We start from the raw sequence: 25,575 nt of genomic DNA on the forward strand, positions 1-25,575 counted from the left end.
AAAGTTAGTGAGCAGGAAAGGGTAGGAGAGAAATAGCTATAAAAAAGTGGTTGTGTAGCAATTATACAGCGCAGCTTTTAGGCACCCTTTCCAGCATTGAGCATTGCCACCAGCATAACCAACAGAGCGAACAAGGACGAAAGAGAGCTAACGTGAAATCAGTCGATATCACGAGCCACTGGCCTCTAACCTCATTTTCTTCCTCTGTCTCATGTGCATTCAGGACTGGCACATGCACTGCGGTTGGCTGCTCCTAAGCAGTCTTTGGTGTCTTCATGTGCCATTGTCATGATCAACCTGGCTGTCTCTCTAGGACGTTGGTGGTGGCGCAAAAAAGTTAGTGAGCAGGAAAGGGTAGGAGAGAAATAGCTATAAAAAAGTGGTTGTGTAGCAATTATACAGCGCAGCTTTTAGGCACCCTTTCCAGCATTGAGCATTGCCACCAGCATAACCAACAGAGCGAACAAGGACGAAAGAGAGCTAACGTGAAATCAGTCGATATCACGAGCCACTGGCCTCTAACCTCATTTTCTTCCTCTGTCTCATGTGCATTCAGAACTGGCACATGCACTGCGGTTGGCTTCATTTGTAGTAATGGGGCTATCAGCATCTCGCATGGTTTGCAATGCTTGCAATGCACTGGGCGGTGTGCAAAGCACTTGATTGCTGTCAGCATTTCACTTGGTTCGCGATGCCTGCAATGAACAGAGTGGTGTGCGTAGCACTCGAGCACAGGTTGATTCTGTAGCAACATGTAAGGAATGTTGCATTGCTAGAACTGTTGATACACAAAACTTCAAGAGCATTTATCGTTGCCGCAAGACCAAGCTACGCGCAGAATTTGCATTTGCAGTTTCATAATCGTCAGTGAATTTGTTTTATTGTCATACCATCGGTAGTGGAGTTTTGTAAAAATTTCATTTCTCTTGTATTCTCCCTGGTACATGTCTGCTTGTGTTTTGTCAGTGTGAACACAAAACAATATCACGGAAGCATGGTCAAGTTTAGCGACGCACTTTATTGCTTATCTCTATTTTTCTCTCAATTTTCATATCGGCTGTGGCACTTTAAGAACAGAAGCACATGCTTTTCAATTTATTCTAATAGTCGTCATTTGTTCATGAAAAAAGCAAGTATATGTGGACTTCCTCTGAAGTCTTCTCACTCGCCTTCAGAGCACGACTGATTACATCAAGAGTCTCCATACACAACAAACACAATGGCAATGCAATTCAACTGTGGGAAGTGTGACATGGAAGAACCTACGATGATGTGTCAATGAAACAGTGCTAAGCGACAAAGATTGATATCAGAAAGCCCTACTTTAGCTGACTACGTCGTCATGAGCACTTTCTTGGAATACAGGCTTTGAAGGCGTTGCTTTTGCTCACAGGAGCCTGAAAATTTTTATTGGTGTCTTGCTTTGCATTCGGGGTGTGATAATTAGGCAGAGAAACAAAGACTCACATTTTTTTTTTTGCAACTAGTTTCACACATAGACATTAGAGATTGAATTGCTAGGGTCCAAGGGTCCAAATAGGCCAGTGCTGCATTGATGCATATATGATCGAGGTACGAAGAAAAGGTGGGGAGAAGGGGGGGAGGCTTTTTTGTGGAATGGACATGAAAATATGAAATTGGTAGTGACATTGAAGGGAGGAGCATGCTCAGAATTATACGCTAATCAAGTGTAGCATTTGAAGCATTTGTTATTTTTTCTTAGTTATTGCTTCTTAAGGTGCAACATTTTAATTAGAAGAATATATATATAATTTGTAGAAAAAGTGGTTAATTAGTATTGAATGTGTAGTAAAAACATTGTAATTTTTTTATGTTTACCAGAAATAAAAAAACTTCAATTAACAAAGATGTCTGACCATAAAAATTTGCTCGAAAGTTAATCTTTGTTGCTCCAAAATGCATCTTTTTATACTCCAAAGCTGCTAAAAAACTCTTTTACCACTTCAAAGCTGTTGTAATGCAGCATTGCTGCTCTTTCTTATGCTGCTCCTAAAGATTGAAGCCCGCTTCTGCCCCTGGATTGAAGTACCCTACAAGAAGACTGTTTTATAGTAATTAGCTTATTAGGTTTTAATATTGCTCACTAATTATAATTCTAAATATTTCAGGTCATTTATTATGACTGTACAATTGATGTCTGGAAAGGCTGTAGACCAGTATGTTTTTTCTAGATGGTGAGGACATCACCAATTTTCAGTTGTGATTCATTGGCTCATAACATTGGTACACCATGTATTATTTTCTAACAAGTCATCCTTGCACATTATAGTGCAAAAATTAGTGGAACTCTACAGTATTTTCCAGCTTATTTGGAGGGTTTGAAACTCTTACTAATTTTGGTTCTCAGAATTCCTCCTAGCATCAGCTCTGACCAGCTTTGAATCTGGAACTGTGTCATGTGCCCTAGAATGAATGGCATATCTGATAATTAGTAAGAATTCACTTGTTTAAAGCTCAAGATCAGCTGAGGTAATTAAAACAAGTTAAAAGTGCTGACGATTTTTGCTACCTTTATTAGCTGAATATAACACTAGAATGTTAAGTATTGCGGCTTTTTTTTTTTCTTTCTATAGGAACTCTGATTGCTTGGGGGCTACCACGGACTTGAAGCCTGACTTGCTAGAAAGCCTGGGAACTCAGGTTTTTTTTCTTTTTTATTTGGTTGTATTTTGAAGGAATCATAATGTGAAGCATCAAGGTGCTATGGTGCTGAGCTAAGCACTGGCCTGTGGTTGCTGGGGTATGGGGCATGTTTAATTAACTGTTTAGTATGTTTACGCCGTGTATGTAGACAAGGTGTATTACTTCGTGTTGTTCGGGGGTGATAATGGCATTTCTTACACTGGTTATACCGAATGTTCCACAGAGACACTGAGGTGGGCATGCATTTACTGATTTGGCAACGCCAGTAAGGTGCCCTATCACTAGCAGTAGTAGAGAGTGGGTTTGTGGCTGCTGAGTATCTATTAGCCCCGAGAAGTTGGAATGGCGCCTTCTGGCGGGAGGCCTGGGTGACGTCACGGCATGGGCCCTTTGATGCCCGCCACCGCACGCCTACTTAATGATGCGCTCGCTTCGTGCGCTGTTCTATTGTTTGCGTTCGCTTTCTTTTCGTCTCAAGTTGCAGATGAACGACGAAAACAGAATCGATAATGTTCCTGGTAAAACAATAAATGTTTGCTTTTGCTTCTACACAATCACGCGCTCGGTCGTAGGCAATGTGAAAGGAATGAAAAGATCTGTGTCACGCTGCTATCCCCTTTAATGAATTCTGTTCCTACCCACAGCAGCCGCATTTTGAGGGGTGTCAAAAGCAAGAATACACTTCTACTTGGGTACAATAAACTCATTAGTGCATACTCATGTGATTTTGAAACACAAGACACCATATTCACATTATTAGGTTGAGCTGTTCATGGATGATTCCTGTAGATGTGATGGTCTTCCCTCCTCTAGTGTTACTGTGTCTGAGGAATCCACATATCTACGAACAGTGCTTTCGCTGGTATGCCAAGTCCCGCGCTCACATGCATTATCGAGTCTCGCAAAATGTCTCGAATGCACTCACCCTAGCATACCGCTGCCGCTGTTGCGTCTGTTTTTCTTGTGTACTTGCTCACTCAACACGTTCAGTTTCATGTTTCTCCCGCAATAATTTTGTAGGTTCATTTCACCAAAAAGTTATTGAGGTTAAGTGTGTTTATGTGTGGAAATTCTCATTACTCTCAGATTCTGCCTTCGTGCAGAATCGTAGCAACAGAATTATGGCACTCGTAACTACCAGTTTAGATAGCCACCTCATAAATTGATTTTTCTTGCAGTTGATTACCTGTATGAGGACATGACGTACAAGACCTGTCGTCGCGTCATCGAGGCCAAGGTTGTTTAATGATTACTTGGGCCATGTCGGTGACTGCGCCATTGAAAGAGTTCATTTCGACTTTCTGGCGTCTTTGTTAGAATCGTTGCTGTTAGCTGTGCTGCCATGTGAAATGAACAATACTGTTTGTGACGCGGCGGTAGATCAGCCCAGCATTTCATGCAAATCAGGGTATTTTACCACACAATCTCTGGCGACTGTTGAGAAGAAGCATATACAGTCGAACCTATTTATAACGAACTTGAAAGTGCCGCGAGAAATGATCGTTATTTCAGTTATTTATTGCATGTGGCCCCCCATAAAAACGTCCACTTAGTTGCTAAACTTTTTTTTCTGTGTATTTTTATTCAAAAGTGTAAACAACCCTTCCGCTGACAAGTTAGGCCTTTTTACGTGTTTAACAATGCCCGTTTGCTCCCGAGTGAATTCAGCCACGTTCGCGATGAACTCTCACTGTTCCACTGAAGCGCAGCACCGCCACATCGAACCAATGATCCCTTGCTAATTGCATGTGGCACGTCGCTATCTCGGCTCTCGCCGCAGCATGCCATTTCGCTTGCAGTCCAATGTATGCGGGCATTTGTACTTTCTTTGCACATGCTTCACTCAGTATCGTGCTCGGGTGCGGCGAGTAGCCTATTCGATTAAGAAACACAGACGCCGAAAATTGTGCAAGCAACAAGCGCAAGCAACCCGCACGACGCAGCACCAACGAACTTGCGAACGGCAGCATGATGCACTCTAACTGCCGTCACTCCGCGGAGCAGCTATCTGCAGATGACTGTGATAAGGTTGAAGGCAATGAGTCAAAATGGCCGGCCCATTGCCACCAGTCACGTTGCCATCGCTCTTGTGCTTATCTGTTGAGGCACCGCTGAAACCGCACGTACTAATCGACCGATCTTTGCCGTTATCGAAAGGTGGAAAAACGTTTGTGGCGCATAGTGGTGTCGGAGAGTTGAGCGTTGCAGTGAAGGTTATCGCTTCTCGCATTTATGGCATTTTGATTTTGAAGGGGCATTGTTGGTTGATCGTTGGCAGTCGTAGGTGCTGTGGGGTCTTGATGTGGTGAGAGCCACCACGCTCTTGGAGTGAACGGACACAGCAGATGCGGTCGGAACGAACCAAACAACAACACACATTTAACTAATTTAAAACGACTATCGTCAGCCAAATAATTATAACATCAATCGTGATCAACACGCTAAGACATCCTTACACATTATTAAACAACACTCAACAACATAAACACAATAAAACACATAAGGCGGCTTCGCCAATGCTTGACTCACCACGTAGGCGCACCCCCGACGGCCCGCGGTGCCGTCCACGGCAGACCCACCGCTAGAGTCAACCGTTCGCCGCAACCGCCACCTGCAAAAGAGGCCAGCTTATTTCTTGCGCATCGCCGCTGGTGCTAACGTTTTCTAACCATGGTGATGATGAGGGCGATAAATGCTCACAAGCACGCCACCTACCGCTCAATAGTCGTGTCCCAAAAATACGGCTTCTGTGCAAGACACGTTCACCACGCGGCGTAAGCAACTTTAAGGGGTGCCAGCACCCCTGCATTCTTCCAACTTTAATTCAAACAATATCCCGAAAAGAAAAACATAAAAGAAATCAGCTACACAAGCTCTAACAAAAAATGACAACACATGTTCCTACATAATGTCTGTGCACGACAGCACTGCCGCCGGTCCACACTGTTGCACTGTCCGGCTTAACGACTTCACCTCAGCACCGGTCCCACAACAGCAAAGTTGCCGTCGGCACGATGAACCATAACTCGCGCCGACACGTCTTTCAGTTGCGACCAGCACTCACGAGGGCGCCGGACTGCAGGCAGTTGCGCAGGTCCCAAGCAAGTCCATCGCCCGACCTCATGATCGCATTCCTGGCCAGCAGCGCTGACGATGTGCAGAAGACAGCCAGCCGTGGGTTACATCACTCCCGCTGCGTACATTCCAAACACTCAAAAGAACAATGCAGTAGGGCCAAGGGAAGGGAGCTTCGGGCTCCTCGCCCACGTGGTACGATGGTCAGTACTGTTAGCTAATACATCGGTGGTGGCCGAGACGCCCAACAAAAATAAAACAAAAGTCACTTTTCCTAACTAGTGCATCGCAAGATAAAAAAAAAGTGAGGGAAGCAGAGTGCAACACACGATCTTCCTAGTTGTGCCACGTGCGACTGGCGGCTGCGCAGAGCCTTCGGCCTAATGAGTCGCTCGACAACAACTGGCATCCACCCAGCACTCAGCCTAGATGCAGAAGAGGCAGCCACAAAGAGGCATCCACTCTGTAAGGTGGTCCTATCGCTCGCCGCACAGAGCAGCTTACCGAGTGATCTGTGTCCACCGTACCGGATAATTTCACGACACCCCGGCGTCGAGCCGCAATACCAGACAGCAATGACGCCCGACTCCCTGAGTCCAAAGAGATAGATGAAGTTGTTTACGGAAAATCGGACCACCCACGAGGCATCCGTACTGACTCGCTTGGGGCGTGGCCTACAATACACGTGCTCTAAGCGTTGCTCACTCTAGGTTGCAGACTGCATGGCTCTCGTACCAACTCAACAACGTTCTTTCAAAGCAACAACAACAACAACGAAAAATCACTTGCGAGCAGAAAAACAATAGAACTCAAAGTTGTGACAAGTTCAAACACGTTTCAACCGATTTCCTCGCTCAACAAAGCACACCGCCGATGCTAGCAATGGGAAGTTCCCCCTAGGCCTACTCTTCCCCGGCTCAAACAAAAGCTTGTTCCGAACCGCAAAAACTTGTCCAATGCTCCAAGAGCTCTACGTTGGGCAGCCAGTGTGGGGTCTCGATGTGACGAGAGCCACAACACTCTTAGAGTGAACGGACATAGGACAAGCGGTTGGAACGAACGAAACAACAACACACATTTATTTAACTAATTTAAAACGACAATATCATCAGCCGAATAATCATAACATCAATCGTGATCAACATGCTAAGATATCTTTACCAATTATTACACAACACTCAACAACATAAACACAATAAAACACATAAGGCGGCTTCGCCGTTTGACTCGCCACGTGGGCCCACCACAGACGGCTTGCGGTGCCGTCCACGGCAGACCCACTGCTGGAGTCAACCGTTTGTGGCAACCTCCACCCGCAAAAGAGGTCAGCTTGTTTCTTGCACGTGGTCACCAAGGCTTGCCGCCAGGGCTAACGTTTTCTAACCATGATGATGATGGGGGCATTCAACGCTCACAAGCACAATGCCACCTACCGCTCAATGGTTGCGACCCCAAAATACGGCTCCTGTGCGAGACGTGTGCGCCACGCGGCACAAACAACTCTACAGGGGGTGTCAGCACCCTCACAATGTCAAGAACGGTGTCAGAAAAGTTTGCCGCACGAAAGCTGTTTGCAAGATAAGTCTTCTGGCTGCCTCCTATTTTCTTTTTGTTTTTCGTTTTTTTCTTACTTCTGTTCTGCCGGTGAAGAAACGTCTGGAAAGTGAGGGACCTAGCTCGCAACGTGCGAAATCTGCGTGCAGTGCTCACTGTGCTCTACGGTATCTTTGTCGCAAGTAAACAGCAGTGGGGAACACGCAAGCTAGCGCCCATCTTGTGTTTTAGAATTTCTGTTTTAACACTTTTTTCGCTTCGCAAGCTTCATATTTTTTTTCGCGACAGTGTCGGAAGTGTTCGTTGTAAAAGTAGGAGGCTTTGAAAAATGTTCGCTGTATGGGGACTGTATGATGACAGTCAGATTCATGTAAAGATGTAGAGTTTTCTGTTGGAGAAAATGCAATTCTGTCAAATCATTTAGATCAGTGATTCTGAAATGGGGGTCCGCGGAAAGCTATTTCTATGATCCGCGAAACCCTCACCCGCAGTTTTCTTTAAGCGTGACTGTGCCATGTATTGATGAACTGTCCAAAATGAAGTGATGTGGCACGTTTGTTTGATGTTTTTGGTAGCAATAAAAGGCACTTCTTTGACGCTCCAGTTATGTTAATTTACCCACGTACTTCCCCTCACTCCCCTCCGCTGCAAGGGGTCCCCCATCACTTCCACCAGTCCCCAAGGGGTCCCCGACACATCCATGGCTGAGAACTACTGATTAGATAGATTATTTGCAGATGCAGGCGTAACTTGCATGGCGAAGGGCAATGTATCTAGTGATATTGGAAAGATGCTAATTTCATTTGTGATACTTTGGCACACATATTTTCTCCTCCTGGAGTCTATGCCTATTGGTAATCACGTTAGCACCAGCATAGCATATTTTCCTATAGCACCAATTTCTTCATGTACACTACGAAAACAACAATTTTCACAGTAAATCTTTCATTCAGACGGAAGTCTCCCTATGTATCTTGTAAGCTAAACTATGAAAAGTTTTCACAGCCTCGATAACATTCACTAGTTATGAAAACTTTCAACTTGTATCTTGAAAGATTTGTGTCACGCAACTCAGGAGTAATCACCAATGTATCGCTAAAGAGCGGGTACGTGATAGGTGCGGAAAACGGAGACAAGCGGCGGCGTAGAAGGCGAGTGCTTGCCGTGACGTCACATCGTCAGGACTGCTGTGATGCCAGTGTTCGTTCTTGGGGCTAATAGCCTTTTGCTGCTAGCTTGTGCTAGCTTGGCATGCTAGCTAATCATGCGAGTACGCTGCTTGTGTTTAAAAGCAGAGTTGTGAAAATATTAGTGTTTTCAATTCAAATTGAATAATACCTTATCGGAGAGTTCGATTTGACTTTTGAATAGTTAGTATTCGAAGTTCCAAGCATAAATAGACGGGATGAATACTAAAAATGCAATAAAGGCCAATGATGCAATTTGGTTACGTTCGGGTAGCTAAAACGCAGCGCTAGCACTGTCAAACTTTGTTGAACTTCTTTTTTTTTGTTAGAACTTTCACTGATATGCTGGTTAAAAGCAAGCGCATGTTTATCTTTAAAAATTTCATTTCCTCACATCATACCTCCAGCTAAGAAGGTCAGGGAACAGCCCTCAAATTATTAGCGTGAGGAAATAACCAACACACTGAGCTCAGATCGTATATTCAAAAGGTTCAAAAATGGTTCAATGAGCCTGTAATAGAAATTTAGTTTATTTAAAATGTGTGGCCAAATGCAAGTGTGTAGAGTCACGCGGCAATAAGAAGACACCGATGGGCAGATCTCACACTTGACGGTCAGCCGTGTTGCTAGCCTGTAGGCTCGCGTTCTCGGGAAAGGTATTCACCCGACGTGGCTGTGTTTCATAGTAATCGAGACGTAGCCTCAGCATGTCCTGTGCTGGGCGATACCTCAGACTCTACAGGACTGGGCATCAGTTCATCCGTACATGCGTTCATTTGAGCATCCATCCATGTGTCCGTTCATCCATCTAGTGAACAAGCACCGCCATCTCGCTTCTTTTTATTATATATTCATCATATACAAGTAACGCCATTCAGCGGACAATCCGAGGACTAAATGAGAGTATGTAGCCCCGCCGCGGTTGTCTAGTGGCTAAGGTACTCGGCTGCTGACCCGCAGGTCGCGTGTTCGAATCCCGGCTACGGCGGCTGCATTTCCGATAGAGGCGGAAATATTGTAGGCCCGTGTGCTCAGATTTGGGTGCACGTTAAAGAACCCCAGGTGGTCGAAATTTCCGGAGCCCTCCACTACGGCGTCTTTTATAATCGTATGGTGGTTTTGGGACGTTAAACCCCACATATCAATCAAATCAATCAATGAGAGTATGTACCACATTTTTGCTGTGGACCACACATCTGCATGTTGACATGCGGATGTGTGCCCGAGAGCACGTATGGGTCACTGGTATGGGAGTATGTGCCACAGGTTACACACTACGACAATGGGGGATACACAAGCCACGCCATAAGGAGCTTCACTCCTAAAAACAATTGCGAAACATGGTTCCCATATATCTGAACACTTTGGATACAAATACATATGGTAAGCAATTCTAATGCATTTAAAGATGAAGATTATGAGGTGCATCATAAGCATTTACAATATTCAGTTATTGAAAGAGTAATAAACTTCAGCTGCGCTGTTCATGCACTCCTTGGGCTAATGAGCTTTACTTTCTTCTTCTTCTTCTTCTTTATTCAATACTGCAGACCTTGTACAGATCCAAGCAGGGTGGGGGAAGAATAAAACAACAACAAAACGGAGCAAACAAGTATAATTAGCAATGAGCAATGATCCCAATGCGCTTAAATGCTACAATGAATCATTCCAGTCTGTTACGGTGCGGGGAAAAAAAGAAAATTTGAATAAATCTGTTCTCGAAAAATAAGGTGTCAAAGAATTAGGATGATGGTGGCGAGTAAGTCTTGATGTAGAAGATGAAAGATATGGTGAGGGGTTAATCGCTAGTTTATGATTCCAAAGGAGGTAAAGAAATTCCAAACGTGCAGCTTTCCGTCTCAGTGCAAGGTATGGAATGTTGTTAGCCTGCATCAGTTCAGTGGGTGAGTCATACGGTGAAAATTTGGAATAAATAAACCTGACTGCTTTTCTTTGCACATTTTCTAGGTGATTAATGTTGGTTTTAGTAAAGGGGTCCCATACTACACATGCATATTCGAGTTTTGGCCTAATTAGTGTGTTATAAGCAAGTAATTTAACAGCTGGAGGAGACTGTTTGAGCTTATGTCTTAAAAAATATAACTTGCGGTATGCAGAAGAACAAATGCTATTTATATGTGTATTCCACGACAAAGTATTAGTAAGAGTTACACCTAAGTACTTGTATGCCGTTTCCTCATGCAATGGTAATGAGCCTAGCCTATATTCAAAGGAAAGTGGAGCTTTTCTGCGAGAGAAACGAAGATATACTGTCTTACCAATATTAAGTTTCATGTCCCATGTGTTACACCATTCGGAAATGTTAGCAAGAGCAGTGTTAAGGAGGTGCTGATCGTTAGGTGAAGTGATTTCATGGAACAACACGCAGTCATCTGCAAACAATCTAATTTCAATGCTAGGATCAATGACTGTAACGATATCATTAATGTATATCAAGAACAACAATGGCCCTAATACACTCCCTTGAGGAACCCCGGAACCAACCGGAAGATAGCCAGACCGCCGCCCATTAACTTCCACACACTGGGATCGATTAGTCAAATAACTCCTAATCCATGTAATTAAAATTTCCGGAAGTTTGATTTTTCTGAGTTTTAAGATCAGTTTGTCATGCGGAACCCTATCAAAGGCTTTGCTGAAATCTAGAAATATTGCATCGATTTGACCATTTTTATCAAAACATGAAGCGAGTGAATGAATAACGGTAACTAATTGTGTAACTGTCGAGTAGCCTTTTCTAAACCCATGTTGATGATTAGAGAGAACTGAATGTTCATCTAAGAATTCATTAATTTGATTGGCGATAATGTGCTCAAGAAGTTTACAACAGGATGATGTAAGTGATATCGGTCGATAATTTTCTAATAAAGATCGATCACCTTTCTTGTGTATGGGAACGACTCTGGCTACCCTCCAGTCATCCGGTAGTTTACCATGAAGTAAAGAATTACGGTAAATTATAACAAGAAACTTTGCAATAGACTCAGCATATCGCTTCAGAAACATGTTAGGAAGGTTGTCAGGACCACATGAAGATTTCGTTTTCAAGTTCAATAGCATAGAAACCACGCCAGGGTAAGAGATGAAACTGACATCAGAGGGATGAAATGTTGTGTGATTGGCTGGACAAACACCAGACTTACTAAAAACACTCTGGAAGTACTCATTCAAATGACATGCGATGTCACCAGGATCATTAACAATTGAGCCATTAATAGAAATTTGAGACACTGGCTTCTTTTTTTCGCTTATATAATTCCAAAACTTTTTAGGATCTTCTGAAATAAAGTTTGGTAGCACCGTCTTAAAATAGTGATCCTTCGAAGAGCTTACCGCACGTGCAAGGTTATCTTTTAGTTCTTTTAGATTGCCGATAGATATGCATTGTTTTTTTAATCTCTTTATTTTTCGCTTCAGGTGGATGATTTCACGCGTCATCCATGGTGTCTGCCTATTAACTAGTTTATGTTTGGTTGGTACAAACGTATCTGTACAGAAATTACATATATCTTTGAAACGGCACCAAAGTGAGATGACATCAGTGTCGGTGAAATCAGTTAGACATGTTTCCAAATGTTCTATTATGGATGCATCGTCTGCACGTGAGTAGTCTTTGAAAGAACGCTTCACAGAATTATTTGATTTCATAGGAGCAACAATGTGTAAGCAAACACTGACAAGAAGATGATCAGAAATACCTTCCACAACTTGAACTGTGCACTCTGATAATTGTCTGGGTAAAAAAACCAAATCCAGTACTGATTTCGAAGTACCTTGAACACGTGTTGGTTCCCGCACTATCTGCACTAGGTCGTGAGTTAACATTATACTCAGTATACTATTGAAATGATTGTTGTTTTCAGAAAGTGATTGAAAGCGTTCCCAATTAACGCCTGGTAAGTTAAGGTCCCCTATTAAGAGTATTTTATGTTTGTGGAATTGAGACAGGTATTTTTCTAGTTTATCCAGATACTCAGGGGTGGCATCAGGAGGCCTATAAATGGCACACAGCAAAAAGTTATGGCCCCAGCATGTGATTTTTACGCATAAACATTCTAGGCCGGGGATGTCTTGCAAAAGAACAGCATCTAACGGGTTTTTAATGAGGACAGCCACGCCGCCTCCTCTAGAAGCCCTATCCTTACGAAATATTTGATAACAAGGTGGGAAAACGTCCTCGTCACATATTTCAGTCCGTAGCCACGTTTCAGTTATGACGGCAATGTGGGGGTCTTGTTCTAGTAAGGAGACTTCCAAAGGTACTGTTTTATTTATTACACTACGAGCGTTTAGGTTGATTATACGTAAACTCTTGTCATACTCATTGAAAACGGGTCATATGTCAGACTGCTGAGATCGCTGGTTCGTTATTTTGACACGCATGTTTTTTGTCTCATCCCAAAAGTATAGCTCTTTATCGACCTTTAGCTTGTCATGAAGCAAGTGCACTTTTTTACCTTGTAGTTTTTCTGCTTTCGCGCTTTCCCACAGAAACTTCCGTTTCTTCAAAGTCGCTTGCGAATAGTCATTTTGAATAGATATGCCTGATCCTCTAAGTTTGCGACAGCTATCGAGTATCAGTTTCTTTTCATTGAAATTTTGGAGATAGACAATGACCGGGCGTTTGCTGCCAAGGCGTCCAAGCCTGTGGATGCGGCCGATAGATTCACATTGTACGTTCATCTTATCCCGCATTATCGTCGTTAGAACTTTTTCTTTAAGAAGCGCTTCCGTTTCCTCGGGGCATTCAGAAACGCCATGAATTATTATGTTTGACCGCCTGTTTCTGTCCTCAAGATCAGTTAGTTTCTTTGACTGGAATGTGATAACGTGTTCTATGGATTTAAGCGTATTTTGAACTCCGTCTTCCGGTGATGAAGGTAGTTCAGACAGCCTTTTTTCAATATGACTGACCATCTGCTGAAGGCTACTGATCTGCCCTTCGACATTAAGTAATTGCGCTTTCATTTCTGCAATGTCATTGCGGATTACAGTTTGACCTTCAAGCAACTGCTCAAACAATTCTTTCTGCGTGGGACCTGGGTTAGTTTCAATGTCCCCGCATAGAAGCAACTTGCAGACGAAAAGACATTCATAGGCAAGGTTAAGGCACTTCCGTGGGCACGGCAGGACAATAATACCACGACAATCACTACGAAGAGAATAATTGTTATAACTGACCTGCAGAACGCAGAACAGAGATCTGGTTAGCGTCATGGCCAAGCCGCGTCCTTCGTGCCCACAAAAGGCAAATCGGTGAGGCGTTTCTTTTATAGCATTTTCTTCGAATGACGTCACGCAGCAACTGCCGATTGGTGTCGCCAGCGGAGTCAAATTGCCAGGGTGGAACCACAGCGGAATTTGTCCGGCGGTGATATCTGGAGGAAGTTGATACTTGTCGATGATGCCGTCGTTTTCCCAGCACGTGTGGCCTCTCACAGCTGAAGATGCGCTAAACTGGAAAATGCCCTGCAGAACGCAGAACAGAGATCTGGTTAGCGTCATGGCCAAGCCGCGTCCTTCGTGCCCACAAAAGGCAAATCGGTGAGGCGTTTCTTTTATAGCATTTTCTTCGAATGACGTCACGCAGCAACTGCCGATTGGTGTCGCCAGCGGAGTCAAATTGCCAGGGTGGAACCACAGCGGAATTTGTCCGGCGGTGATATCTGGAGGAAGTTGATACTTGTCGATGATGCCGTCGTTTTCCCAGCACGTGTGGCCTCTCACAGCTGAAGATGCGCTAAACTGGAAAATGCCCTGCAGAACGCAGAACAGAGATCTGGTTAGCGTCATGGCCAAGCCGCGTCCTTCGTGCCCACCTTTCAAGATGAGGAGCACGGAAATACCCAGTAGAGTGTATGGAGGAACAAGCATCATGCCCTGTGATAAGAGTAGCGTGCCTCTGTAACAACGGTTATACTTGGTTGGGCATATTTCAAAGCAAGAATGTCAATTCCTCCCCCTATTCCCCATTCATTCCTTGTATGCAGTCTAAAGCACGGTGGTAGGAAAAAGTAGATGTACTACTGCAAAAGTCTGGATTAGTTGTTGGGTTTCCTTGAAGCCATTTAGTGTCTGAGCTTTGGGCCAACAGTTCCCCACATAGCTTTATAACAATCTTTTTTTGTTTATTTTAATTTTTAGAGGTGTGCAAATATTCCATATTTTGAATAAATTTTTAATAGTGTTTGCTTTGTGGTTTGGTTTGCACGGGAATATTTACTATTCAAACTATTAGAATTTTCCAAAGACAAATGCAGTCAACATCCAATTAAAAGTAGTGCCTTCAGATTTTTAATATGCTTCACCTCATTACACTTTCGTATTCCGGCAAAGCTGCCATTCAGGTTCTGCTACACAGACACACAGTTAACGTCCCATTAAGAATAATCCCTTCAAATCTTTAGTATGCTTCATCTCATCACATTTTCGTATTGTGGTAGAGCTGCCATTCAGGTTCCCCTACCGTTGCAAATGTATTGACTGAAGAAAATAATGGTTCCAACATGTAGATGATAGATGTGGTAAGAAAGAGGTGGGGGCTTAATTAATGCTGTTTTTGACCTGAAATTTGGGCAGGAAGTGTGAAAAATCTGACGCCAAAAATTTTTAGCATCCAAAATTTCAATGTTCTTGTATGTTGATGTCTACGAGGCAGATTTGACAAGTCTAATTCGAAGCGAGCACACCCTTGTCTGCCACATTTGTTGGGCTTCCACAGGATTTGAAAGAGGAGAGGCTGAAGAATTAGCATTCTGGCCTTTCACGTGTAAAGTGTTGGCAACACTTTGATTGTACTAAAATAATGTACTAATGCTGTGCAGCCTCTGCATTGCCTACTTTTTAACGAGCAAATGTGAAAAACTACCCTGCCAGCGACTACCTACTTTTTTTTACGTCTGTGTCGTCTTTCCTTCTTATATGTACGCGCTAATACAAGCTTAAGTTCATCAACCTAGCGGAAAGAAACACTTCTATGTTGCTATATCTCATACGAATATGCATAGGAATCTTCTCCGGCTGTTTTTTTTTTTTTCTTCCACAATTTTGCTTTGAACTATTTGAAAAATATTCTAGAAGTATTAAAAAAATAATCGATTCAAACTCACACTTTAATATTCAAATTTGATTTGCACACAGAATTTTGCTATTTGCACTGCTCTACTAATTTTGTTACAATCGTAATGTGCCTTTGAACTGCTTTTGTTTATCACTGCAATTGTGGTTAGTTTGTCTGCTTTGCTGACAACATATAATTTCTTTCTTGATGTGGTTAGCCACTAACGCTGTAATGTATCTATCATAGCCTTTGACCGTTGTACTTTTTTGTCACTGCAACTTGTGGTTAGCTTCTCTGTTTTGCTAACTATACATAAATTCTTCGTATCACTGGATGTGATCAGCCTCATAGTGCTGTAGCGTATGTATCGTAGTTTTTCACAGTTTTACTGCCTAGAAAACCTCTATTGCTGTAATTGTTTTCTTTTGGAAGCCATTAAATTGCTTATTGTATGTGTATCTTATTTTTCTCAGTGTGCAGCCGCCTTCAGTGAGAGCCTCCCAGCAATGATCACAGTTGGTGATAAAAGGTTGGCCGTTCAAGAAGCCCCAAAGTTCGTGGATAGCAGCTTTCGCACCCCTTTATGTAAAGTAAAACCAAGGAATGTACGGCGGCGCCTCTTCGAAACAGCAAAAAAACGGTCCACCCCTAAGCACAGTGTGCGTTATAAGCACTTGAGTGCCTCCACTGTGAAGAGGAAAGGCACCACAACGAAATTGTATGGTGAAATTCATGCCCCAACTTGCGCATTTTCTTCTACTGTTGAAGACATAAATACCCAAGTGCTGTTAAATGTATCCAGCAAGCATGACCAAAACAGTACCTCATCACAAATCCATCCTTTGTTGGTGTGCACTGGCGATCAAAGGAAGTCCCCTCATACGGATGTAGAATCAAAGGTAAGAAAGTGCAGATATTGCTACAATAAACTGAATGCTATTCAGTCACGAGTGGTGCTTGGGTCAGACGTGTTTCTTGCCAAGAGGTGCTGCCAGTTGTTATAAACACACTCTGTTGCTAGCCAACACTACTCAGTAGCCACACCAGCATTCTCAGTAATCAAAACTGGAAAGAGTGATCATGTTTCAGCACACTTGCTGATGGGTATAACATGCACAGACGTAACTTTTTTTTTCCCATGCCATCCTTTTCTGTGTCTTCTCGGGAAATTCGCATGACAAACTAGAAGGTTGTTCATATTCTTGCAGCAGTGTGGCAAGTGTTTATTGTGAAGAACAGCCACAGGTATTGCACAGTGATTATTTTTGTTCTCTTCATTATGTGTTTTTTTTTGCAGGAAAACATAAAGCAAATGCATCATACCACACCTCGTTTGCGTGAACACAGCTTATACAATGATAAACATACAGTGAGCAGTGGCCATACAGTATGGTTGTGTGGTTCGCAATTATGTAGAGCAGGGGAAAAATAAGTTGCCTATGTAATTTGTTATTGAAAGTCTGCCTTTAAGAGAGCTTATCAATTCCCTTTAATGTTGAAGCATAACATGTCCCTCTGACAATTAAAACTTCCATTTAATAAACCGGGATATAACGAAATGTTGGTTATAACAAAGCGAATGAAAAGTAGTCTTGCAATAGATATAGTATTAGATATAAACCTTCATAACGTATTTTTGGATACAACAAACCTATTTTCGTGCAAGATGCAACTTTGTTATAATGAGGTTTGAGTGTACTTGCTTGGGCATACTTCAAAGCGAGAATGTTAATTCTTCTCCTAGTCTCCTCATTTATTCTTTGTATGCCAAGCAAAGCCCAGTGGTAGGAAACGGTAATACTTGATTAGGCATACTGTAGAGGAAGAATGTCAATTCCTCCCCCCATATCCTCATGTATTCTTTGTATGCCATGTAAAGTACGGTGGTAGGAAAGGGTAGAGGTACTGCCAAAAGTCTCGATTAGCGGTTGGGTTTTCTCCAAACCATCAAGTGTGAAAGCTTTGGGCCTAGAGTTTTCCATGTGGCTAAAGAGTGGCACATCATTGGTCTTACTAATTTTGTTACAATTAAAATATCCCTTGGAAATTTCTTTGTTTATCACTGTGACTTGTGGTTAGCTTCTCTGCTCTAATAATACATAATTCCCTCATATCACTCGATGTAGTTATGTCACATTATGCTGTTATCTCTGTGTTGTAGCCTTTCACCATTCTTTTGCCAAAAAACCTTTATTGCAGCACTTGTTTTCTTATGGTAGCCATTAAATTGCTGTTTGTATGCGTATCTTCTTTTTTCTCAGGGTACAACTGTCTTCCGTGAGAGCCTCCCCGACGTGTTCCCAGGGTGCGGTACAAATGTAGCCATCCAAGGCATCTCTGAATCGGTCGAAAGCTTTCTGCGATTACCTTCATGTAAGGTAAAATCGAGAAATGTACGGCGGCACCTGTATTTTGGCTCGGCAAAAAAACTGTCCGCCCCTGAGCACAATGTGTATGATAAGCACTTGAATGCCTGCCCTGCGAAAAGAAATGAGGCAGCAACGAAATCGTATGGTGAAGTTCAGGCCCAGACTTGCGCTGTTCCTTTGGCGGTTGAAGACATGAAAAACCAAGTTCTAGTAAAAGTATCCAGCAAGCATGACAAAAACAAGGCCTCATCACATATCCATCCTTTGTTGGTGCCCACTGACGATCAAAGGGAGACCTCACGTGCAGATGTCAAATCAGAGGTAAGGAAGGGCAGATTTTACTGCAAAAAACAGCACGTAATTGGCCCTTAATTTACCCAAGTGATTAAAGGTTCCTGGCGTGAGAGGTTTCTTGCCACGTGGTGCCGCCACTTGTTAGAGCCGAATTCTGAAACCTGCTAACATTACACAGCAGCTGCACCAGCGTGTATAGGAAACGTAACTGGAGAGAGAGATCATGTTTCAACACATGTGCCGAAAGTTTTAACTTCTTTTTTTTGCCATGTGCAATCTTACCCTGTGTAGCTTCCAACGTGCATGTCAGCATGAGAGAAAGCACTTGAGCTTTTGACCAATACTGCTAATATCACTTGTTCTTGACTGATTCGAGAAGCTTTTGAAGCCATTAATTTTCAAGGAAATTAACTCTAGTAAAAGGTTAATGCCATCATTTCTTGAAGAACGGGCAGGACTCCTTCAATTTTGGTTCAGGGCAGTTCATCACTCAGTTTTTTTTTTTTTTTTTTTAGGATAATGATAATATTCCACAGCATATAGGTTATGTTGTTTTTCATCGGTTGAGCATGTTCACTGCTGAACAAAGACGCGGGCAAGAAAAAGAGATAAGGTTTGCCGTATCTTGTTTGATCTGGTTCCACAGAAGAAAAAGCAAAAAAACAAGCATTGGGACGAAAATTTCTGAAAGGGTAAGAATGGGTGTCTACAAATGGGGGACTTTGTTGTAAATATTGCATAAACACTGCTGATAAATGCAAACTCTGATTTTCAGTGCCTATATTTTTTTTAATGATTTTGATAGACCAGTGGCATAACTTTTTTTCACGCAACTTTGTATGCAAACAATATACATATGTAACTTAAGAGACAGTAGGATTGGGCGTGTTGGTATAACATGATAAAGAGTGCTTAACAGCGCAAACGACAGGAGGGGATGTGAATCCTCAAAGAGACACCAAAGAGAAACAGTGGATTGGTTTAGATTGACAAAGTTCACTCTGAGAACTCTAATGCCATATATTTTACAATCATGAGTTCATTATTAGCGGGGAAATATGAAGTGGAAGTTTCATTTTTAAATTCGTGCCTAAATCTCCGGGTCAAAATCGTCAAGATGTATTTTTCGTATTTTTACGATATTGGCTCGAAATTTTCTGAAACTTTGTATGCTAGGTCTATGGTACCCACAGATGACAATGTACTTCATTTTAATCGATTGGAAGCTATGTAGGACCCAGTAGATGCTTTCAAAATCATGACATCACATTGTTTGGTTTGAGAATCTCAGGGCGACGTCTTCACCTTTAAATTTTTTTACGCGTTTTCTTGCTTATCAAGCATCGTGTCGTGGTAAAAGGGGTGTTTTCAGAATTGTTAAACTTACTATAATTAACTTTACTTTATTAACTTTACTTATTAACTTTACTTTATTAACTTTACTTTATTAATAACTATAATAACTTTACTATTATGTGAAAAATCTTTTTGCTCTTTAGTGTCTCTTTAAGCAGTAAGGCTTTAAAGAGGCACTGAAACAAAATTTGGCGGCAGAGATAGCCTTTGGGGTCGATTCACAGAAACATTCGTATATCATCTGCAAAATATGAACAGCGAATATAGCTGGGAAAGTATCTTAAAAGAATTTTTAAGTTTGCGTAAGCCCTCGACTTCATCATGTCATTGACACCCTCAAAGGGGACCTTTTGGGGACCCTCTGCTTCCCTCACGTCACCACACTGCAGTCAACAAAACAATTTATGATGACGTCATAGCCACCATTTTTTTTTGCCACGTTTGTTCCCGCAGTCTACATATCTCGGCAGCTGGTTGCGAGTGCGTGACCATGGCGCATGCTTATAAAGTTTTGTGTTTGGCGACATTACAGTCCCGTTTCCTATTTGAAAGTAATTCTTGATGCGGACCGAGCAGAAGTTTGTCACAGTTCTGTGTGCTGACATGGTCAAGAGCTGCACATGCTAGGTAGCGACAATTGCACCCAGTTTTTGGATATCTCAAGCCAAGACGGAAACGTACCGATAATGAGGGGCCTGTATTTAATTATTTGTCATTCGCTGCAGCAACAAATGTGTCATGTCATTAAAAACAGGCCCCGAGCAACACATTACAGCATAAAACACGAGGCCAAAGTTTTTGTGTCAGTACCCCTTTAAGCATCTGAAAGGGGCATTATCGACCCACTGTCGCTTCGGTTCCACACCTGCTGCTAATGTTGACTTGCGATGCTAGTAAGGGTAAAGGGCTCCTCTGCACAACCAAGGGGTAAGTTTTCAATTACACTGAGCAGTGTTCTTTGCTTGCCTAAAGGCTAACTCCGGTGATTTTTTCATTATGTCATATTAATGATGCTTTTATTTTTCTGAGACTTGCCCCGCCGCATTGTTCTAGTGGATAAGGTACTTGGCTGCTGACCCGCAGGTCACGGATCGAATCCCGGCTGCGGCAGCTGCATTTTCGATGGAGGCAAAAATGCTGTAGGTTTGTGTGTTCACATTCGGGTGTGTTAAGAGGCCCAGGTGGTCAAAGTTTCTGGAGCCCTTCACTACGGCGTCTCTCATAATCATATGGTGGTTTTGGGAGGTCAAACACCACATATCAATCAGCTATGTTTCTGAGACTCTCCTGTCATGGGGCCTGATGGCAGAAATACTCGACGAAGTTTGTAGTAATTTCAAATAAGCAAGAAAGCACAACAGTGAAACCAGAACCTCACGGACCAGTATTCTCTTTGTGTGACGTAGGCGTTGGCAAAACGCATGCAAACATCAGAAATCATGCAAGGCATGCTGGTCCCACCAGCCCACATTATGAAAGCTGCAAAAGCGGTGAAGTGTAGGTGCTCAGTGGAAAGTTGAACTCCTCGCAACACATGCACCATGTCGGACTGACAGTACTATGTGCAAAAGCTCCTCGGAGCTGTTCAAAAATGAAAGCTGAGATGCGGATGCTTGTGGAGGGCAAGTAATATCGCCATTTATCTTCAATGAAGTATGACACACCTGCTTAGTTGTCTGGTTGCGCAGGTGGTGCTATCCCTGAAAATGCTATTCTTGAAAAGTTTGAGGACTAACTAAAACTTCTTAATATTGCTATAGGAAAAGCGCATAAGTTTGGATATATTGGCATTTAAAATCGCCCTGGCAAGACTGAAGGAATTTAATATAAGCCAACTATGAGCCACCTTTGGCACGACGTGCTAGGCCTGGTCACAGTGCGCTATGTATAATATAGAAAGTGTTTTCGTATGGTATTCTGCATGCTTAGTACACTACCGTAATTCTCACTCATAGACCCTCTTCAGCTGGTAAGATATTACCACAGTTTCCGTGAAGTAAGCCGGGACTGCTTGCTATAACACTCTAATATTGAGACGAAAGGTAATCATTGGCTCCACCAAGTGTTTGGTGAACATTCAAGTAATTTTATGGGAAATCATGCGCAAACATAACGCAACATCATTTGCTGCTCATCGCACGCAGGCCCTCGACGAACCAAATTTTGTGTGCCGAACCAAGGAAGCATTTACTTAACAACATACTCTATCATTGTCTTGTTAACAGCAGACTATGTAGTAGCACTTCGGTTCCGTCACTTCCATCACTTTGATGTAAACGTTGTCACACACAGAATGTTGCCGATAATTGTGGGAAGCCAGTTGATATCTGAAGAACTTGTGTGTCTCTCCAGCCTGCAATTGGGAATGAATGATGTAAATGTGTGAAGGAGCGTACCTCGCGAATTTTACTTAGATCCATTGACCTTTAAAGATCGCTGAAGTTGGTCTAATGATATCTGGAGTTTTTCCATCCCAAAACCACCATATTATTATAAGAGATGCCGTAGTGGAGGGCTCCAGAAATTTCGACCATCTGGTGTTCTTTAACATGCACTGACATCACTCAGTGTTATCAGTGCACCATAGCCCCTGTTTCACTGAGGTCGACTTAAGAAGTCTTGACTATGAAGGTGAACACAGGTCGCAAAGAGCATAATATGACAGGCAAGCACTTGCTTCTAGAAATAGGCAATTTTTGTTTAAATCATTTCAACTAACTGTGGTAGCTTATGATGCCTATTGTGGTAATAGTTGGAAATTTTAGATGCAGCCAAAACTGAAATGTAAGGAATGAGAATAAAGGAAGAACTGTAACATGATGCATGTAAGCTATTGCTACTTGCTAGTGTTCTGGGTGCATGTTCTTTGGCCCGTATTCTCAAACTAATTGTTGTCTCGCATTTTTCTTAACCATTTTGTGCTTTTGTTGCATTTGATAATCAAGGTAGCTTAGTATTCACGAATACTTCATGTGGTTATATTTTACGCTTTCATCATTTTTCTGCCCATATACACACAGTTCAAGTCTTACTTTCAAGAATCGTAAATGGTTGTCTTCTGGATGAGCACCACCACCCAGAGAATAATAATGCTATATACGGTCGAACCCAGGGTAAACTTACACTAGGATTGTATAATAGCTTTCCATATCTATAAATAGAAGAACAAAACATCTCTGAAAGTTTTTTCAAAACTATGCATGGCTCCTTTCTGAGATGGTACAGAGTGGGAATGAGCCATTTGTTTCTTGACAGCAGCATTGAAAGCGTAAGATGTTCCTCATTTTTGATGTCTTCTTGTGAAGTTTGCATAACAAAGTGGAAGGTTGTTCGCATTGTTGCAGCAGTGTGGCAAGTGTTCAGTGTGGCAAGTAATATAAAAAAACATAGACAGAAATTTAGGGGAATATGGAAGCTTGATGTGATGAAAAATTCTTGAACACAGGAAGCTGCTGAAGCCAACATTTCAACAAGCATACTTGTCTTCTTCAAGGCTGTAACGTTGCTGCAAGTTCTTGCCTTGAGGAAGAGTTCGCTTGTCGAAATGTTTAGTACAGCGACATCCCGTGTTTATGAATTTTTCATCTACTGATGTGATGCGACATAGTGCTGTTAACTCAGCTTTAGAGGCTTTTCCATTGTACTATAGCTGTTTCCTTTTGGTAGCCATTACATTGCTTTTTGTATGTGTATCTTCATTTTTCTCAGTGTGCAACCAACTTCAGGGAGAGCCTCTCAGCAGTGCTCCCCATTCGGGATGAAAGTGTGGCCATCCAAGACGCCCCTAAGTCTGTCAAGCGCAAAGTAAAATCGAGAAATGTGCGCCGGCGCCTTGTGTTTGAGACAGCCAGAAAAGTGTTTGCCCCTAAACACAATACCGATTATAAGCACTTCTCTGTGAAAAGGAAGGTTGGTAAAATGAAATCGTGTGCTGAAGATGGTGTCCAGACCTCCAGTGTTGCAGTACCTATAACTGAATATTATGCTGAGTTTGGCACAGGAGTCTTTCCAACTTCTTCAGCTTTAAAAGACATTGGTACTCAAGTGGACTTGCCAAGCTTTTTGAAAAAGAATGAGGAAGGCAAGTCCTCATTATCTGCTGTGTTGCTGCCAACTGAAGATGAAAAGAAATCCATGGCAGTGACGAGCACCCAGACAGATGTTCAGTGGGAGGTAAGAAAGTGTACATTTTGCTCCAATAATGACTGTTAATTACTGCCACATTTATGCTGTGATGAGGGTGGTAGCATGGATCTGTGTTTAAAGAACGCACCAGGAAGAAGCAGTTTGTAGCATACAAACGAAAAGGAAGTTTTAAGGGTTCATTTTTTTTTACTAAGCACAACATTAGTTTAAACTAACAGATGAGAAAGCCAGGATAAGTACAGTAGACTCTCATTAAATGTAACCTGAAGGGACCAGAAAAATATGTTTCATTTAGCAGGAGTTCTATTTACTGAAAGATGAATTATGGGTGCACAATACAAGATCAAAACAAATTCTGCCTGAAGCACTTTTTTCATTTAAGCAGCAGTTCTGTTTAGCAGATTTCTGTTTATTGAGAGTCTACTGTGTAAGGGATGTTATTTTTTGTAATTTTAGTGCAAATGTCAAGAAAGTAAAATAGGCAAAGATAACTTTCCACTGGCAGGGACCAAACCTGCAACCTTAAAATAACACATCGGATTTTCTACCAACTTATCTACAATGGCAGTCATCCCCCTGTGCACTTTATAGGGTATAGAGTATATACAGTGAAACCTCTTCAACAGGGGCATCTGCCCTAGCAGGCAGGCGTTTGTTGTGTGGCGACACCACGGACACGGACCAGTGGGGGGTTGCGACTCCCTTCCATGCCTTGCCATGCGTAGCTGAGTTGTGTTCAGGGAAAAGGGGATCTTGGGGGTTGAGCTAATGCTGGGTGATTGGAACTTTAAGGTTCCCCGGCAGAGGCAACACAACCCTTTGGCCTCAGCTTCACGTAGACGGTACTCTTGGGCTGACCCACCCAGGGCAAACCAGCAGTGGCCTCTTTCTATCTCTCTCCTTGCTTTTTGGTCTTTCTCTCTCACTTTTTTTTCCTGTCTTCTCCTCACTTCTTTTACTTTGAATTTTTCTGGTGGCAAGAGTTAATCTCATGTGTTCACCCCACCTTGGGATGCGTCACATCTAGTTATTGTGGTGGTGCACAGCTGGCATATCCAAGCCGTTGCTTCATGTCTTGTAGCGTCCTCTTGTTAGGCTCATACACACTTTCTTGAACTCCAGCATGAGTATTCATGTCCGGAAGCTTTCGCTGAGGCGTCAAAGACTCGTTTGTGTCTTACGCAGCGCTCGGTCTATCCTTTTCCGATGTAGGTGTTCGGCACCCCAATATGAGCATCTTCACCACAGAGGCATATGTGATATTCTCGGCCATAGAACATATCAAAGAATTAAAACTGTCAAAAGCGGTGATATATACCAATTCCCTAAGCGTAGTAACATCTCTGAAAACCCTAAAAAAACATACGAACCCTGCCCTTGTCTCTGGGTGCCAGGACACCGCAAGATTTAAGGAAACATGTTGGCAGATAAACTAGCTGTTTTCACCTATGAGTATGCCACTGTCAATACATCTATAGCTGTCCCTGAGTTTGACCTGTAACCCTTCCTTAAACAAAAACTCGGGGATTATTGGCAGCGTTTATGAGATAGGCAACCACAAAATAAGCTTCGCCTCCTCAAGAAGCATCTTGTGAATAGGCCGCCAATATTGAAGTCGCGTTACACAGAATTAACATTTACCATAATAAGAATAGGACATACATACAGTACGCACTCACACCTTTTGTCTGGTGGTGATCCACCTCTATGCGATAAGTGCAGTGAACCACTCGCCATGCTTCATGTTTTAAAACTGCAAGGAATTCGATACAATTAGAAAAAAACACTCTCCATTTTCCTTCCATCATGATGCCCTTGCACTGATCGATGTTCATAGGTAGGCAACCGC

At 42.5% G+C, this 25,575-nt stretch overlaps 1 protein-coding gene across 11 annotated transcripts in view; it reads left to right on the forward strand.

Moving 5' to 3' along the window:
- The window catches only part of LOC119176364 (uncharacterized), a 101,174-nt gene that overhangs the window by 43,153 nt on the left and 32,446 nt on the right, over nt 1-25,575 (forward strand). For 10 of the 11 annotated variants that reach the window (XM_075877492.1, XM_037427611.2, XM_075877493.1 and 7 more), the window contains 4 exons: nt 2,595-2,661; nt 16,035-16,460; nt 17,823-18,251; nt 23,289-23,753. In XM_075877492.1, coding sequence (XP_075733607.1) covers nt 2,595-2,661; nt 16,035-16,460; nt 17,823-18,251; nt 23,289-23,753 — 1,387 coding nt within the window. The remainder of the gene's footprint in view (nt 1-2,594; nt 2,662-16,034; nt 16,461-17,822; nt 18,252-23,288; nt 23,754-25,575) is intronic. The other variant, XM_075877500.1, reaches the window with a different exon arrangement.

Source organism: Rhipicephalus microplus, chromosome X, assembly GCF_043290135.1.
Source record: "Rhipicephalus microplus isolate Deutch F79 chromosome X, USDA_Rmic, whole genome shotgun sequence".
NCBI classification, from domain to species: domain Eukaryota; kingdom Metazoa; phylum Arthropoda; class Arachnida; order Ixodida; family Ixodidae; genus Rhipicephalus; species Rhipicephalus microplus.